At 42.6% G+C, this 15,442-nt stretch overlaps 1 protein-coding gene across 11 annotated transcripts in view; it reads right to left on the bottom strand.

The window, feature by feature from the left end:
- Positions 1-56: 56 nt before the first annotated feature.
- Positions 57-15,442, bottom strand: part of Phf20 (PHD finger protein 20) — a 140,484-nt gene continuing 125,098 nt past the window's right edge. For 10 of the 11 annotated variants that reach the window (XM_087189122.1, XM_087189126.1, XM_087189124.1 and 7 more), the window contains 3 exons: positions 8,583-8,982; positions 6,427-6,610; positions 57-2,656 (listed from right to left, as the gene is read on the bottom strand). In XM_087189122.1, the coding sequence (XP_087045248.1) occupies positions 2,514-2,656; positions 6,427-6,610; positions 8,583-8,982 (727 nt within the window). In that variant the 3' untranslated portion in view covers positions 57-2,513. Of the gene's footprint in view, positions 2,657-6,426; positions 6,611-8,582; positions 8,983-11,045; positions 11,170-15,442 lie in introns of all 11 variants that reach the window. The other variant, XR_015442083.1, reaches the window with a different exon arrangement.

The raw sequence follows: 15,442 nt of genomic DNA, 5'->3' as shown, positions 1-15,442 counted from the left end.
TGGCAAAAAAGTTTCAAAAACAGGATAAAGAACTTTATAATTCAGTAATACATGACTGAAAGATAAAGAACCTGTTTTATTTTCTTCAAAATACAGATACAGAAGTGTGCGTGTTTTGCAAATATTGCTTCAAAGCAACATTTCTGTTCTAATAGCGCATAAACATAGATGTGTATCCACAGTGCAATGTTGGCTCATCAAGGATCCACCTTGCATACTTATCACTTAAGCAAAATGATTAGTCAAACCAAAACTTGTCAAGGCAATTTTTATAGGTGTATAGTTTTTCTCAGACAAAAAACTTAGGTAGTGCACATATTTCTAAATGGTATCAGCAATGTTTGCAAATAACAGTTTCCAGTGCTCCAACGTGGGGTTAATTCACTTTGACCCAGAAAGTGGGGATGGAGCCCCTCAACATGGCTTTAAATTAGGGAAACACACTGAGGTTATCAGAACTTGGGGAGTCTTCCTGATTCCGTAAGAACAAAAGTCGTAATGAGTCAAAAAGGATGATTTCCTTTACACAACCTAAATGATAAACCCAGTAAGAACCACCTGGCAAAATTAGAGTAATTCAGTTTCTGCTTTCCTCTTAGAACAAGATACGAAATTGACTACCTTAAAAGTTACAGCTTCCCCCAGATGTGATACTCAAATGTAATTTCAGGAAAGAAAACAATAATACAACAGTCATCATACCTGACAGTTGTGGCTATAGAAAATCATCCTGTTTCTTCCCTTTTCAGAAAAGCATCACACAATTCTGATGCAGCTGTCTGATAAATTATCTAGAGCACAGATAGATGCCACAATACTCCTTAAGTATTTCTTCCTATACCAGAAACACCAGTGTTAGCAATGGCAAACAGCCTCTTGTAAAAGAATTGGGTCCATTTCATTATTAAATGTTACAGCTGCATGTATTCCCGCTCATGGATAAGCTATACAGGTCAGCTTGTCCTATAATTCATTTTATATCAAATGGCAAACAGATTTCTCAACAGCATTCCCTCAAACATTAGTACGGAGGCCTGAATTCATGACCATAATGACCTGTGCCTTAAAGCCTAACCATTTTATTTTTAATACCAAGGATCAAACTCGGGACCTTGCGCTTGTGAGGCAGGTGCCAGAACCACTGAGCTAAATCCCCAGCCCAAAGCCTAACCATTTTAAAGGTCTCTGGAGATACTGTCATTGCTATTGAAATATTGGCTACTTCACGTTTACATAGTAAATATTTGCAGCATATAACATTACAGATTCATAAACCCATAATTAACGTGTTAATAGACAACTATGCTTTGACTTTTGTCTTTAGTGATAAGAAAACATGAAATGGTCACTCTTCAAAGCATGGGACATTTTCTTTAAATTTGTATAGTATGGAAAAACAAAATGCAGCAATTAGACATGGAACCATAACCTGCAAAAATAACACAAATGTCTCAAAAGGTACTAATAGGTTGTACCTAGACCTTAAGCAGCATAATCACCTTGATCTCACAAAGTAATACAAATAGGAACTTCAAAGTGTTATATTAACAATTCTGAAAATGCCAACTAGTGGACATACCCTTCAGGGAAAGAGAAAAGCGGCACACAAAAAATCTGAAGTTTGACAATATAAAATAAGGTAATTCCCCAAACCACATTCTTTGCAATAAATCTTTATAGTGAAAGAGCTCAAAATTTTGGGAAACATTTTTTTCAGACTTTAAATAGAACTGGGTGCTGTCAACATTAAGATGTGGGTAGAAAATGCTGTCCTTTGGGTTCCAGACCCTGCCTGCTTTCATTTGGAATTCCTCCTACATGCTTATTACAGTAAGGTTCTAGTTCCTCCACTGGCTGTATGGTCTCTGTGACAAAAGCCACAACCCAGTCAACTCTGGGGTGAAAAGCATACAAAACTCGTCCCTGGTACCAAAGTCATGCAAGAGATGTGGTGAGAAAAGTGAAGAGTCCTAAAGAGAAGGCAGGACAGTTGAGGCCTCTGCTCCTTCCCAACATCCACAGCACGGTGAAGTCCCAACATTCCCATGAAGCTGGAAAATGAAAATGGTGCCTGCTGCCTAAACTCCATGCCAGGCAAAACAAGAAAGGTCGGCATGTGTCCCCAACCTGACGTAAAGTCAATTAAATAAACTGAAGACTGAATTTACAACTGTTTCCAACTAAATTTTTTGGCTCTCATTCCATTTGTCATCATCAGTGGCACGATTTCAAGTGAAGTTTGTGCAAAAAGACTCTCTTCATTCAGTGATGTGCACAGAAGAAGGGAATCCCAAGAGTCTACTTGCTACCTTCTTGGTAGGCTTCCAGATGAGAGTGCCCTGCCCTCCAAAAGCCAAAATGGCCTCTTTGTCCAATGTTCATCACACTCCTGGCCAGATCCCTGAAGTCAGTCGATATCACTTGCATTCAGCATGCTAGGTTTATTTAAATATACGAAGCTCTTCCTGCAGGTACCCTAGGATTGTGCCCTCATTAGTCTTGAGTGCCCAATTTCATGTGGAACAGCAGAGAGCAATCTGCTGCACCTTGCCCAGGTCTGTCAGCAACTGCTTGATGCAATGCTTGAGCTGTGGAAGCCTGGCCAGTGGCTCCGGGGGCTCCAGCTCCCCAGTGTAGTCCAGCCAGCTCTCCAGCACTGTTGGCAAAAAGAAAGACCCAGTGAGCTCCCAACACTTGCAAGAACCTCAGCAAGAGTTTCCAGCTCCTTCTCCCACCTAACCACACATGGGAGAGGGGAACGAGGGCTATTTCAGGCAATGTCGCACCACCTACCCCACAACCACTGCTCCCAGGACAGAGTTCAAACACTTCACACCAGCATAAATCAAAGGAACCCTGTGATAACAGAAATGTCCTACATTTGTGCCATCCAACACAGTAGCTACTGGCCACATGCAGCTATTGAGCACTCAAAACATGACCTAGTGCAACTGAGGACCTGAACTTTAAAATTTATTCAGTTTTAATTAAGTAGCCACACATTGCTAGTTGCTATTTTAAAAGACTTTGAAGCACCCTCCTTTCTCAGTGTCATTGCCCACTCTTTCTAAAGCTTTTCCATGTTAGAAATCAGAGAGCCTGATGTTTTAGCCTCCTGTCAAGAAAAATGAAAATCTTTTTTTGTTTGCTTTGAGACAGGGTCTTGCCATGTGTTCCAGGCTGGCCTGGAATCACAATGTAGCCCAGGCTGGCCTTGAACTCATGGCAATCCTCCTACCTCAGCCTCTTGAGTGCTGAGATTACAGGTGTACACTACCACACCTAGCAAGAAACATGAAAATCTACAGGGACTTAAAAGGGTCTGTTTTACCATCACTTTTGGTTTGCTTCATATTGATTCCTGATTGATACATAATTCTTATTTTCCCTAATTTACTGGGGGGATGAGTACTGGGAACCAAACCTTGGGCATCAGGATTGCTAGCATTCCACAGCTGAGCTAAATCCCCAGCCCATCCCTTTGAGAATTTAATATAAGATATATGGGTACTAAAATACTTGATTATAATTGGTTCACTATCTGGAAAGTTGTCTTGCTTGTAAGTACAAGAGTTTCTCTATAAAAAGCTGTCAAAAAAAAAAAAGCTGTTACCAAGGTAACCCCTGAAGCTGTAGCATTTGTGGAGAGGCCATCTAGGAACCTTTGACAAGAGCCAACCCTCCAAGGCACGCCCTGTGCTTAGTGTAGCTTGCCTACAGCCTTCCTAGTCTACATACCAACCTGTACTGAGCATCTTTGGGACCCTGGAGTTCAGAAATGGGAAGACCTTCCAAGCACCCATTCTTCAAGCAGCCTGCCACCTGCCATACAATCCCCAACCCTCCACACAAACCCTACCTTCCTTTCTATTCTCTGTGTCCTTTGCTCCCTGCAGTTACTCTTTAGGGATGCCTTCCCAAACTCTACACCCTGAATCTGGACTCTGTGTTACTGGTGTTATGGTATCATACACTCCTTTGAGCATTTTTCATGGTTTCTTTCTTTTTTTTTGAGACAGGGTCTTGTTACGTAGCTCAGGCGTGCCTTGAACTCATACTGATCCTCCTGCTTTAGCCTCCTGAGTGCTAGGGTTACAGCACTGTGTGCTAGGGTTACTAATGATTAGTAATGGGATAATTTCATTAATACCTGTCTCTCCTACTAAATTGACTATTTTAAATGAACTGAAGATTTGACTCCCTAAAAGGGATTCTGATGAATCTAAATACAATGCACAAGTCTGTTTACCTAAATAAAATCTTTAAGCTTTATCACTGATTTTCATCCTTCCTTTATACTTCTCAGGGCTTAGAGTACTAGAACACATAAGAATATGTGATGCCAGGGCCCGGAATTTAGCTCAGTGGCACCGAGCCTGCCTGGCAAGTGGAAGGTCCTGGGTTCAATTACCAGTACCAACAAAAAAAAAAAGTTCCCTAAAGAATATATGATGCCAATCACCAGGCCACGAAGGCTAGAGGGAGCCCAGGGGTAGAGGGAGGTAAGATCTACCCAGGGTCTGACTTCTCCCCTACAGACAGATTCTTTGGCAACAACAGAACATTGATCCTGTTTCCATGGCGTTAAGCTTCCTCTCAGAGACCCAGAGCCAATTCTACCATTCTCTCAAAATCACATGTTTTTGGGCCAGGGATTTAGCTCAGTGGTTTCGCTGCCTGCTTCAAAAGCGCAAGGACCTGAGTTCGATCCCTGGTACCAAAAAAAAAAAAAAAAAAATCACATGTTTTTCACCGACAGTGGCATCAGTTACACTTCCAACAAGCCCAAAGGAACCTTTTTGGAGTAAAAGAGGCAGAAACATCCTTCCAGAAGTGCCCTCAGTCTTGCCTCATGGGCAGGACATAAGCTCAAAGACACAGAGTTTATCTTTCCTTTTCTCTTTCTCTGTCCTCCACCAGGGGACTCCTTTTAGCCACTGACTCGGTCCTCTCATCTTCTATCCCGACTCTCTCCCTCTCCAGCAGAAAACATTATTCTTCCCTTCAAGGCTTGGCATCAGCCCCAGGAGTTCCAGGAAAGCTTTCTGTCAGCACTCTCTTTGCCTAGTATAGCCTCAGCCACACAGGTGTCCTGGCCACACCTCATGGCCCTGGCTTGTATAACATGGCATTTTTCTGTTACTTTACATATGTATTTTTGGTACCGGGGATCAAACTCAGGACCTTGTGCTTTCAAGGAAGGAGGTGGAGCCCCCGAGCTTAAATCCCCAGCCCTACTTTACATATGTTTTATATCCTCAGTTATAGTCATCATAGCCTGACTGTACCCAGAATCCTCAAACAGAACACTTATTTCTAAACTAGGTTCCATTTTTTAAATGAACAGTCAGAAAACAAGTAAACAAGAAACCAGGTATAGTGGTGCATGCCTGTAATTCCAGCACTCAGGAGGCTGAAACAAAAACCATCACTGCACTTTTGAGGTCAGGCTGGACTACACAGTTCAAGGCCAGCCTGAACTACATAGAGAGACCTGTCTCAAAAAGAGGAAGGAAGGAAGGAAGGGAGGGAGGGAGGGAGGGAGGGAGAAAAGAAAAGAAAGGGGGCAGACAGATACAGAAAGAATGAATGAATGAATTTTGTCTTCCTGAGGCAAAGAAGGACTGAACTTAATCATGTTCATCATTACAAGTTCAGTCCTCCAAGTCCGTCTATTATCATCAATAATCTAGGCGAAAGAGCCAGGGGTATACAAATAACTTAAATCTCTACTGGATAAAGAGGAAAAGGATTCATTTTAGATTTTATCAAAGTTTGAAATAAAAGAATTTTCAGATTACATCCTAAAATTCAAGTCAAAAGTATAATTCTTCACAGAACTTTGTTAGTAAAGACTTACTCAGATAACATGTTTCCTGCAAACAGGGTCCAGTTTTCTTCTGTGTATGTACCATTTTTTTTTTTTTAATGTACCATTTTGTTTTGTTTTTGTAGTTCTGGGAGTTGAACTCAGGGCCTCTTGCATGCTGAGCACATGTTCTACCACTGGGCATCACCTCCCCCAACTGCCCTCCACAGTCACCTCTGAAGAAGGGGCTGAATCCCTGATAGCATCAGACTTTATAAGTACCCAATAAACACTAAAAGTCAAGCTTGTCCTCCTTTATGGGAGAATGAAGGTGGATGAGGTTGAAAACAAGAGGCTAGAATATATCTGTCCCCAGATAGCCAGATTGTGGGGGGGTGGTCAGAAATCAGCATAAGCCAGGTATGATGGAACACACCTATGGTCTGAGCTATTTAGTAAACTGAAGCAAGAGGATCACTTGAGTTCACAAATTCAAAATCAGCCTAGGCTACATAAAAAGACCCCATTTTCAAAAACAAAGCAAAAAAGCAGCTTGTGGGACAGAAGGGATGACAGAGTACATGCCAATGACCAGGGGGCTTAGGAAGGAGCCCTACCGTCCAGTTCTTTCTCAATGGAGTCCATCCTGTGTGTGACTTCATCCTGAAGAGATTCCACATGTGTCAGCAGGTTAAATTGCCACTGATGCTGGGAGCTCACCAACCCCTCTCCACCTCTGTCCAGCAGCTTCCGAGCAGGGGCTTCCTCTGGTAGGACCTTTTTGGAGACACAGTCCCTCACCTGGAGATATGATGACATTTAAGTTATTGCATGGAGAGGGCTTCCAACACCTGTTCCAACCAGTCAGTGTTTGAAACCATCTGAAAAACCAGCTGTGGCCTGAATACTCCAAATCCTCATCTCCTTTCTCATTTGGGGGTTGGGTGGAAATCTTCCCACTGCACAATGTCACCTCCTCAGGACAGTAGGGACCCCACAAATGGTTTTGCATGGCTGGCCCAATGCCCCATGCCCACACCCCTGAGAGCTGACTACAGCAAAGCTAGTGTGGATGTGGTTTAACACATAGCAGTCACACAAGTTTGGAGAGTCCTGGCTTCATCTCTTGTTGAATGTGAGGCTCTGGTGAGCTCCTTGTCTCTGAGCCTCTGTTCTCTCACTGAGAAGATGGAGGTAGTAAAACTCACTTTGAAGGTTCATGAGAATGAAATAGGGTATGGTATATAAAACAAACACAGTGCCAATTTAGACTCAGCTCAGCAGCACCAGAAAAGATTTTAACTCTGGTTGCCCTACTTCAGTATTTCCTGACTTTGTGGACAGACACCTCTAGGAAACCTGCCTAGTCCACAGGATTGTAAACCTTTTCTGGAGTTTGGGATCTCAGCCTTTCATTCATTCAATATTAGTTTGTTTGTGGTATGAGGGATTAAACACAGGGCCTTCACGCTGATCTACATCCTCAGCCCCTTTTTTTTTGGTACGGGGATCAAACTCAGGACCTTGCACTTGCAAGGCAGGTGGCGGAACCACTGAGCTAAATCCCCAGCCCCATCCTCAGCCCTTTTTAATTTTGGGGGGGGGGGGGGGGCGGGGTCAGGGTCTCACTAAGTCACTAAATTGCTTGGGCTGGACACAAATTTGTGATCCTGCCTCATTAGCCCAGAGTGCTGGAATTAGAGGTGTGCACCACCATGCCTGGCTTCATTCATTCATTTGAAATAAAATAAACCGCCGCCTGCCTCGCAAGCGCAAGGTCCCAAGTTCGATCCCTGGTACCAAAAAAACAAAATAAAATACATTCCAGCTGAGATTAATTTTGACATTAGTATGTGCAAAGCAATGTACTGAGAGCTTTTCATAAACATATTCCATAGTAATTGAGGGGCATAGTTAACAGCTTCATTCTACAGGTGAGAAAATAAGTCTGATCAGGAAGGGGAAGCAACCCACTCAGAATCACAAAGTGGCTGAACCCAGACTTGGAACAACATCTGTCTCACTAGACGGTGTGCTTACCACCCTGGCCCAACACTGTTTAGACATTGGCAAGGGCACAGGCTGTTAATGCTGGTGATGCCAACCCACAGAATCAAGTCTCTGAAAGCACAAGGGCAGAGAAGCTCTGAATTTATACAAGCCTCACTGAAAATTCGGGATGGGCACAGTGAAAGTAGTGAACACTGGCAATTATAGCATGACACGGGGTACAAGAAGAAAATTACTAGAATAACAAACAACTGAGAGTAGGTCTTTGGAAAACTGTCGAAAGCAGCAAATACTTTGATGAAATGGACCCTTCTTGACAGGGCTGCAAAATTAAAAGTCAAAATAAAAATATCATACAATTTTATTGAATATATTATCCCTAACAAAACACTTGACTCATTGATCATGGTAACAATTAGCAACTGGGTACAAATGTAATGTAACTGGTATTAAAGAAAAGATACATTTTCCTTAGTTTCATTTTTTCAAATTCCAGTCAACCCTCTCTCCTTGCCACTCCCCACCTTTCTGCTCCTTAACCCAAATGACTATTCCATTTCAAAGGGTTTCCTGGAACCAATGATCTTTGGTTTATATGGGCTCTCCTGGCTGCATTTCATTTTAACAGAACAAAAACACCTATGATAGGCAAATTAAATACAGTTCTACTAAGAAATATCTTCCACAGAGCATTTAACCACAGGCAGGGAACTTAGAAGTACTCAAATACCAAATTAAGAACCAGTACAAGCAAGTCACATACTTTTGGGGGACTGGGTCTGGGGTCGCTGTCCCCTCTGCTCCTGTCTTGTTCCAGAGGCCAGCCCAGGTGAGGGGAAAAGGAATCATCACCATTCTCACGGAGTGAGTTGACTGCATCATCAAGAGCAGAGCTGCGTGTCTCCACCACCAACTTCTGTTCCACAGCAGGGTAATAGGCACGGGGCTTCTGGTAGCAGTGCTCACTGGTGATATAGGACTCTTCCACAGACCGGGGTAGGGGTAGGGGCTTCTCCACTGCCCCGTTCAAAGTTCTATAGCTGGGGGCTTCTTGCTTGCTTCTGGTGTCCATCACATGGATGTGTCTGGAATGAGCTCTCCCTTCCCCTGAGTGTTGTTTCCAAGGCTGGCACCACAGTTGCAGATCAGGATGCTCCCTGCTTCTGTTGCGAGGATGAACAGAGGAAGGGCTTTGGGATAACTGGCACCATTGTAGGGATTCTCAATTCCCAAACATCGCCCCCCCACCACTTTTTTTGGTACCAGGGATCAAACTTGGGACCTTCCACTTTTGAGGCAGGTGGAGGCACCACTGAGCTAAATCCCCAGCCCTCCCAAATATTCTCCCAAGTAGAGGGGCTCCCACCTGTGTCATCTGACCACACACCACCATTTGCCAAGCAGGAGTGAATGTATATATCCCATCTTCCCAGAAGTTCTTGCTATAGACACAAGCAGTGAGTGGGACTGGACTCAGCTGAAAATCAGCAGTGCACCTGAGACAACTCACTCATCCAATCTCACTCCTACTTTCACCTCTGGAAACTGGGCTAGTAATCTGTCAGACACCAACACTGAGTTTTATAAAAAATAAGTGAATTTGGGCCAGGGATTTAGCTCAGTGGTTTCGCCGCCTGCTGCGCAAGTGCAAGGACCCAAGTTCGATCCCCAGTACCAAAAAAAAAAAGTGAATTTAATTTGAATGAAGTACTTGGTTGGTGGTATAGTGCTCTTCAAATGTATCTTTACTAAAAATAAGCTTAATAAATAATCACAAGCCAGGGATGGTAACACATGCCTGCAATCCCAGCACTTGGAAGGCTAAGGCAAGAGGACTGCTGTGAGTTAGAGGCCACCTTCAGCTACACAGGCCAGCCTATACTACAAAGCAAGACCCTGACTCAAAAAAACCAAAATAAATAGTCACAATAATTCTGGCATGTAATGGCATTCAATTAACTAAAATGCGATGATGATGGAGTGGGGGGCAACTATCATCTATGTAGGATATTAATAATAAAAGTTTCTAAAAATTTTTCTAAAATCTTCTATTCTCACCATTCGAAAGTGACAAGTTTATTATTAAAGGAAAGAAGAGGGACCCTTATCTTTGTAGGAGCACAACTTTTTTTTTTAGTGGCCACTGGTGTTAGTTTAAAAAAACAGAAGTTAAGATTAGAGCTTATAAACCTAAAGCATACACAGCATTTAATCTCAGGAACTAAAAGTAATTATTTTAGGCATGCTAGTAAATTTTCTTCATACATATTTATTTTTAATTGCAAAATGTTTTAATATTTGTTTATTGTGTGACTCTGTTAATGTGTACATTATAGCCTTTTGATATTTTTGTTGGCTAAGTATAGGTAGCCTGTCAGCCAAATCCAACCCATGGCATAGACTCTTCTGAGACCCTACTGTGAGCTGTGCCTACATGAAGGTTCATATAAAACTGTGTCTGACTTTAGAGTCTCCTAGAATCATTCCCTCTTGAGTTCCAACCCAACCTAGGGTTATTAAATGTAATGAGACGGGCTGGGGATTTAGTTCAGTGGTGCTGCACCTGTCTCGCAAGTGCACGGTCCTGAGTTTCATCCCCAGTGTGGGGGGTTGGGGGGGAACATAAAAAGAAATTAAAATGTGTTATCTATATGTACCAACTCCCCACAATGAATGTAATCATTATGTACTGCAAACACGCCTTAGTAGCTGGATGTGATGGTGCATGCCTGTAATCCCAGCACTCAGGAGGCTGAGGCAGGAGGATCACTGCAAGTTCGAGGCCAGCCTGGGCTACACAGTGAGTTCAGGGCCAGCCTGAACTACAAAGGGAGACCCTGCCTCAAAAAACAAAAACAAAAAACATGCATTAGTAATTTTTTAAAAAAATAAAAGAGGAAATAAAACAGAAAATATCAGTCATTATTCTAAGATAGGTATTCATTCTGGGCATAGTGGTGCATGCCTGTAATCCCAGCACTTAGGAGGCTGAGGCAGGAGGATAGCCATGAGTTCAAGGGCAGCCTGGTCTACATAGTGAGTTCAAGGTCAATCTGAGCTATGTAGTAAGACCCGGTCTTAAAAAAAGTATTCTGTGAAATTTTAGCTTCAGTTTTATACATGTGGTATAAAATATATTTCCTTACTAGAGGATACATATTTTTGATGTGTAAAAGTCACTACATAAACTTCACTTTTCAATTATTCTTTGTCATCAAGAACTTACATTACAACTTGTGATCACTAAGCAAAAGGAAAGAAGGGAGGAGGGAGGAAGAGCCTGCCAGGAAACAGTGGCCTTCTCGAGCATGGTGGGTGGTAGTGGGATGGCAGTGTCCTTCAGGAAATGTCTGGAAACAAGTGGGAGGAGACAGAGGTGCTACTTGAATTTAGCTCAGTTACAATATATTGAGAAGCATGCAGGGCCTTTCAGATCATCACAATCCTTAGGGGTACATGTACTAACATTTAAATCACAGAATCCAGGGACACAATATCCTGTAATGACAGTGCAATCCCACACAAAGAATTATCCCATAGCAGAACTGCCACAGAACCTTCCCAGCCCTTAGTGAGAAACACTGAAAGTGTATTTGGGGATCCTCTGCCCTCCTGCCTCTTGCCTAAAATATTCCTAAAGGGGAATTGAGGCTGGGGATTTAGCTCAGTGGTTCTGCTGCCTGCCTCACAAGCACAAGGTCCTGAGTTCGATCCCCGGTACCACAAAAAAAAAAAGAGGAATTGGTCATAAGCACGAAGGCATGGAGCTTTGTTGCAGAACCTAAGATTCTGATCTGAATGGCCTGCAACTATCCTTTTTCAGCTCCTCCACCCCGGCAATACCATGCCACCCCTATGCACTGGGGAAGGAGAGAAGCAACTGGCATCAGGGGCAGCCTGAGTCACAGAGCCACCTTGAGACAAGATATTAGAGCCTGTACCAGGAACCTACCCAAGACCTTAACATAACTCTGAAATCATAATTGCACAAGGAAAATGGGAGTCATTGTTAGTTTCCAGTTCCACTGTCATCTGAAATCCATTAACATGGAGCACATGAGCCATAATATTATGTAAGTCACAAAAGTCTTCTGCTTCCTTGCTCCTACAATTTTTACTCTTCCTGCTAAGATATGGAGTTTCAGCTATTCCTCTTCACAAGGCTAAATGACCCTGTCCTTTCCTTGCAAGTCCTGTCAATCATTTTGACAGGACCTGTGCTACAGCACAAGGGAATCAATATATTAGATGAAGCCCTGCTATACTAACCCCACAGATACCATAGTAACTTTTTTTAAATGACAGATGCTCTAAATTTATTCCCAGTTTTATTGTCTTTAGAAATAAACTTACCAGATCATTTGAAAAGTACTTCTGAGAATGAAGACCCAGAGACGGTGGAAGCAGAGACTACCCATATACACACAGACATAATGAGGCCAAACTTCCCTTTCCCAGTCTTTCTTCATTCAAGATTAACAAGCTCTCCCAATACTCTGTTCTGTATTGCTAGAAGTCAATTGAATTTCTGTACAAAGTCACATCTACTGAGATAAAGGATCTAAATCAGGATTCAGAAATAACATGATTCCAGAATATGAGACCAGGCAGGGAACTGGCATTTCACTGAGAAGAAAGAAAACAAATACCACCTGACAGAATCAACCCGGATGAGGTTTTCCAGGCCCACACACAGATCACCTTCCACCTACTTCAATTTCTTGCATCTCATTAACAGTAAATTCCTGAGGTTTACATGGGTAATGTTTTCCTGTTTTATACAACATGATGGCATAGTCTCTAATATCCTCTTATTCAAGGCTGTCATTTGATTCAGTTCACCTTACTGTCACAGTGCTAACTGCCCCAGCCTCCCCTCCTCTTCTTACCCACCCATCTATACACACTCCTGAGTTTAAGCAGGGCCACTGGACACCTGATTAGCCTCCATGCTCTCCTTCTCTCTTTCCCTCTCCTAGGGGCTGGAGCAGAGGTGAGGTACAGGTGTGACTGCTTCAACCATTCGGATGAGGGTAATCCTGAGCAATCAGAGAAAGAACTGAAGGCCTTTCACATGAGGGTGACCATGGGAGAATGCCAAAACAGTAAGATAGAAGGAAACCAATTCCCCAAGTCCATGAGTGAAATCCTGACCTAGACTCTTGCCTAACCCTGAACCATTTATGATGTAAGAAACTTCCATTTCATTTAAGCCTCTATTTGGGGTGGGGGTGGGGTGTTGTGGTTTAGATCTAGAATGCCCCTCAAGACTCATATTAAGAGGCTTTTGGAAGGTGGCTGGATCATTAGGACACTACATTCATCAGTGGATTAATCCACTGGTGAGTTCAGAGCTAAATGTACTATTAGGAGGTGGGGCCTGGTTGGAAGAGGTGAGTCACTGGGCAATGTGACCTGGAAGGTCCTCAGCTGCTCCCTTTACTCTGTGCTTCCTGGTTGCCACAAATTGAGCACTTTTTCTTCCATCGGGCCCCCTACCATCCCATTTCTGCTTTGGAGTCAGCTGACTATAAGCTGAAACCATGAAACAAAATAACCTCTCTTCCTTTTGTGGAAGGAAGTGGGTGGAAGTTGTGGGTGTCAGGTATTTTGTCCCAGCGACAAGAAAGTGACTAGGACAGGACTTTGTTACAGCAGCTTAGTTTTTATCCAAACCAGTCTATACCCTTGCTGAATGTCCCCAACTCAACCTTTGTCATGCCAGGAACTTGAGGCCAGACCTCTTTGTGCCAGAGCACACAGGAGAAATCAGACTTTAATCCTGCCATCTCAGAGCTCTAACACTATACTGCCTGGCACCAGGAGGCCTCCAGGACCAGTCAGCATGAAGAAAATCTTGTTGTGGAGAAGAGCCTACCAAGTCTAACTTGGGAACTAAGTCAATGGTTATGATTTAACTAAAATGACCTCTTGTGGGAAGGCTCACAGGAAAATTTGAGAGATCTTTACAAAAGAGAAGCAGTCCCTGCTACTGACTATACTTATGACCAGAAGAAAGTTCACATGGCCATGCTATAGCACTGAACAGAAGCCATTAAAGAAGTGTAGGGCAGGACCTGAATTCAGGTCCTGGCTCCACCCCAGGAAACCATGGAAGAGTGGCTGCCTACTCAAGGCCCCAGTTGCTATACTTGGTGAAGTAGATTAGGTTATAAACAAAGAAACAGACCCCTGCCCCAAAAGAGACGCCAGTAAGAGCCACATATCCATCAGGGCTTACATAAACTTGGGTCATCTGACATTTAGAATGTGACCACAGAAGGAAATTCACACTCATTTCCACTCCTGAAACTTCTTGGTACTAAAAGCTAGAAGTAAAATAAATAAATAAAATTTAATTTAAAAATAAAATAAAAGTCAGCCGGGGATTTAGTTCAGTGGTTCCACCGCCTTGCCTCACAAACACAAGCTCCCAAGTTCAATCCCTGGTAAATAAAATTTAAATTAAATTAAATTAAATTAAAGCAAATTAAATTAAATTAAATTAAAGCTAGAACTCTCCAGGTGTGATGGTGTACACCTCCCAGTTCTTTTGGAGGCTGAGGCAGGAAGATCACAAGTTTGAGCCCAGACTTAGCAAGATACTGTCTCATAATAAAATTATTTTTAAAAGGATGGGAATATAGCTCAGTGTGAAGGCCTTGGGTACAACACCCAGTACAAACAAACAAACAAACAAACAAAACAGAAGTCTAGCTCCAAGAGGCCTAAAATTTTTCTATATGAGCAAACTACCAAGAGACAGGAACTATATATGTGGGAGCAACCACTATGCTAGAGAGCAGGCCAGCCAACAATCACCCTTTTAACAGCTTTCAGTTTTACTCATACAATTAAACATAATTCAGTCTTAGAAAGAAATTCTGAGTCTGAGGTGGGAGAATCACTGTGAGATTGAGGCCAGCCTGGGTTACACAGTTCAAAGCCAATCTAAACTACATAGGGAAACCCTGTCTCAAAAAAAATAAAAGAAATTCTGAGTTCAATCCCCAGTACCACAAAAAAAAAAGAAGAAAAGGCAGATGGGCATGGTGGCATGTGCCCATAGTTCCAGTTACTGAGGAGGCTGAGGCAGAAGACAGATTGAGCCCAAAAGTTCAAGGTTATCCTGGACAATTTAGAGACTCCATTTTATTTTCCTTTTTTTCCCCTGGTACCAGGGATCAAACTCAGGACCTTGGGCTTGCAAGGCAGGCGCAGCATCACTGAGCTAAATCCCTGGCCCATCAAGACTCCATTTCAAAACAAAACAAAAATGGCTTAGATGCCAAATTTTAGACTATGTATATTTTACCACAACTAAAAGCAAAAAACCCAGAACTGCACATCAAAACAAACTATAAATGCAACATAATTATGATGTTGGTTGCATTAGGTGCATACATTTGTCAAAATTCAATACACTCTTGGCCGGGGATTTAGCTCAGTGGTTTCGTCACCTGCTGGGCAAGCACAAGGACCTGAGTTCGATCCCCGGTACCAAAACAAAACAAAACAAAATTCAATACACTCTTAATAGGTGAACTTTATTATACATAAAATACCCCTCAATATACAGTATTTGAGTGTCTGTGTTTTTGTTTTTCCCACTATTAAGGACTA

The sequence above is a fragment of the Heterocephalus glaber genome, unplaced genomic scaffold (genome assembly GCF_053883595.1).
Source record: "Heterocephalus glaber isolate CG9 unplaced genomic scaffold, H.glaber_assembly_v1.0 deba00001532, whole genome shotgun sequence".
NCBI lineage: Eukaryota > Metazoa > Chordata > Mammalia > Rodentia > Bathyergidae > Heterocephalus > Heterocephalus glaber.
The sequence above is the reverse complement of the archived record's forward strand: the minus strand, read 5'-3'. Positions and strand labels throughout refer to the sequence as shown.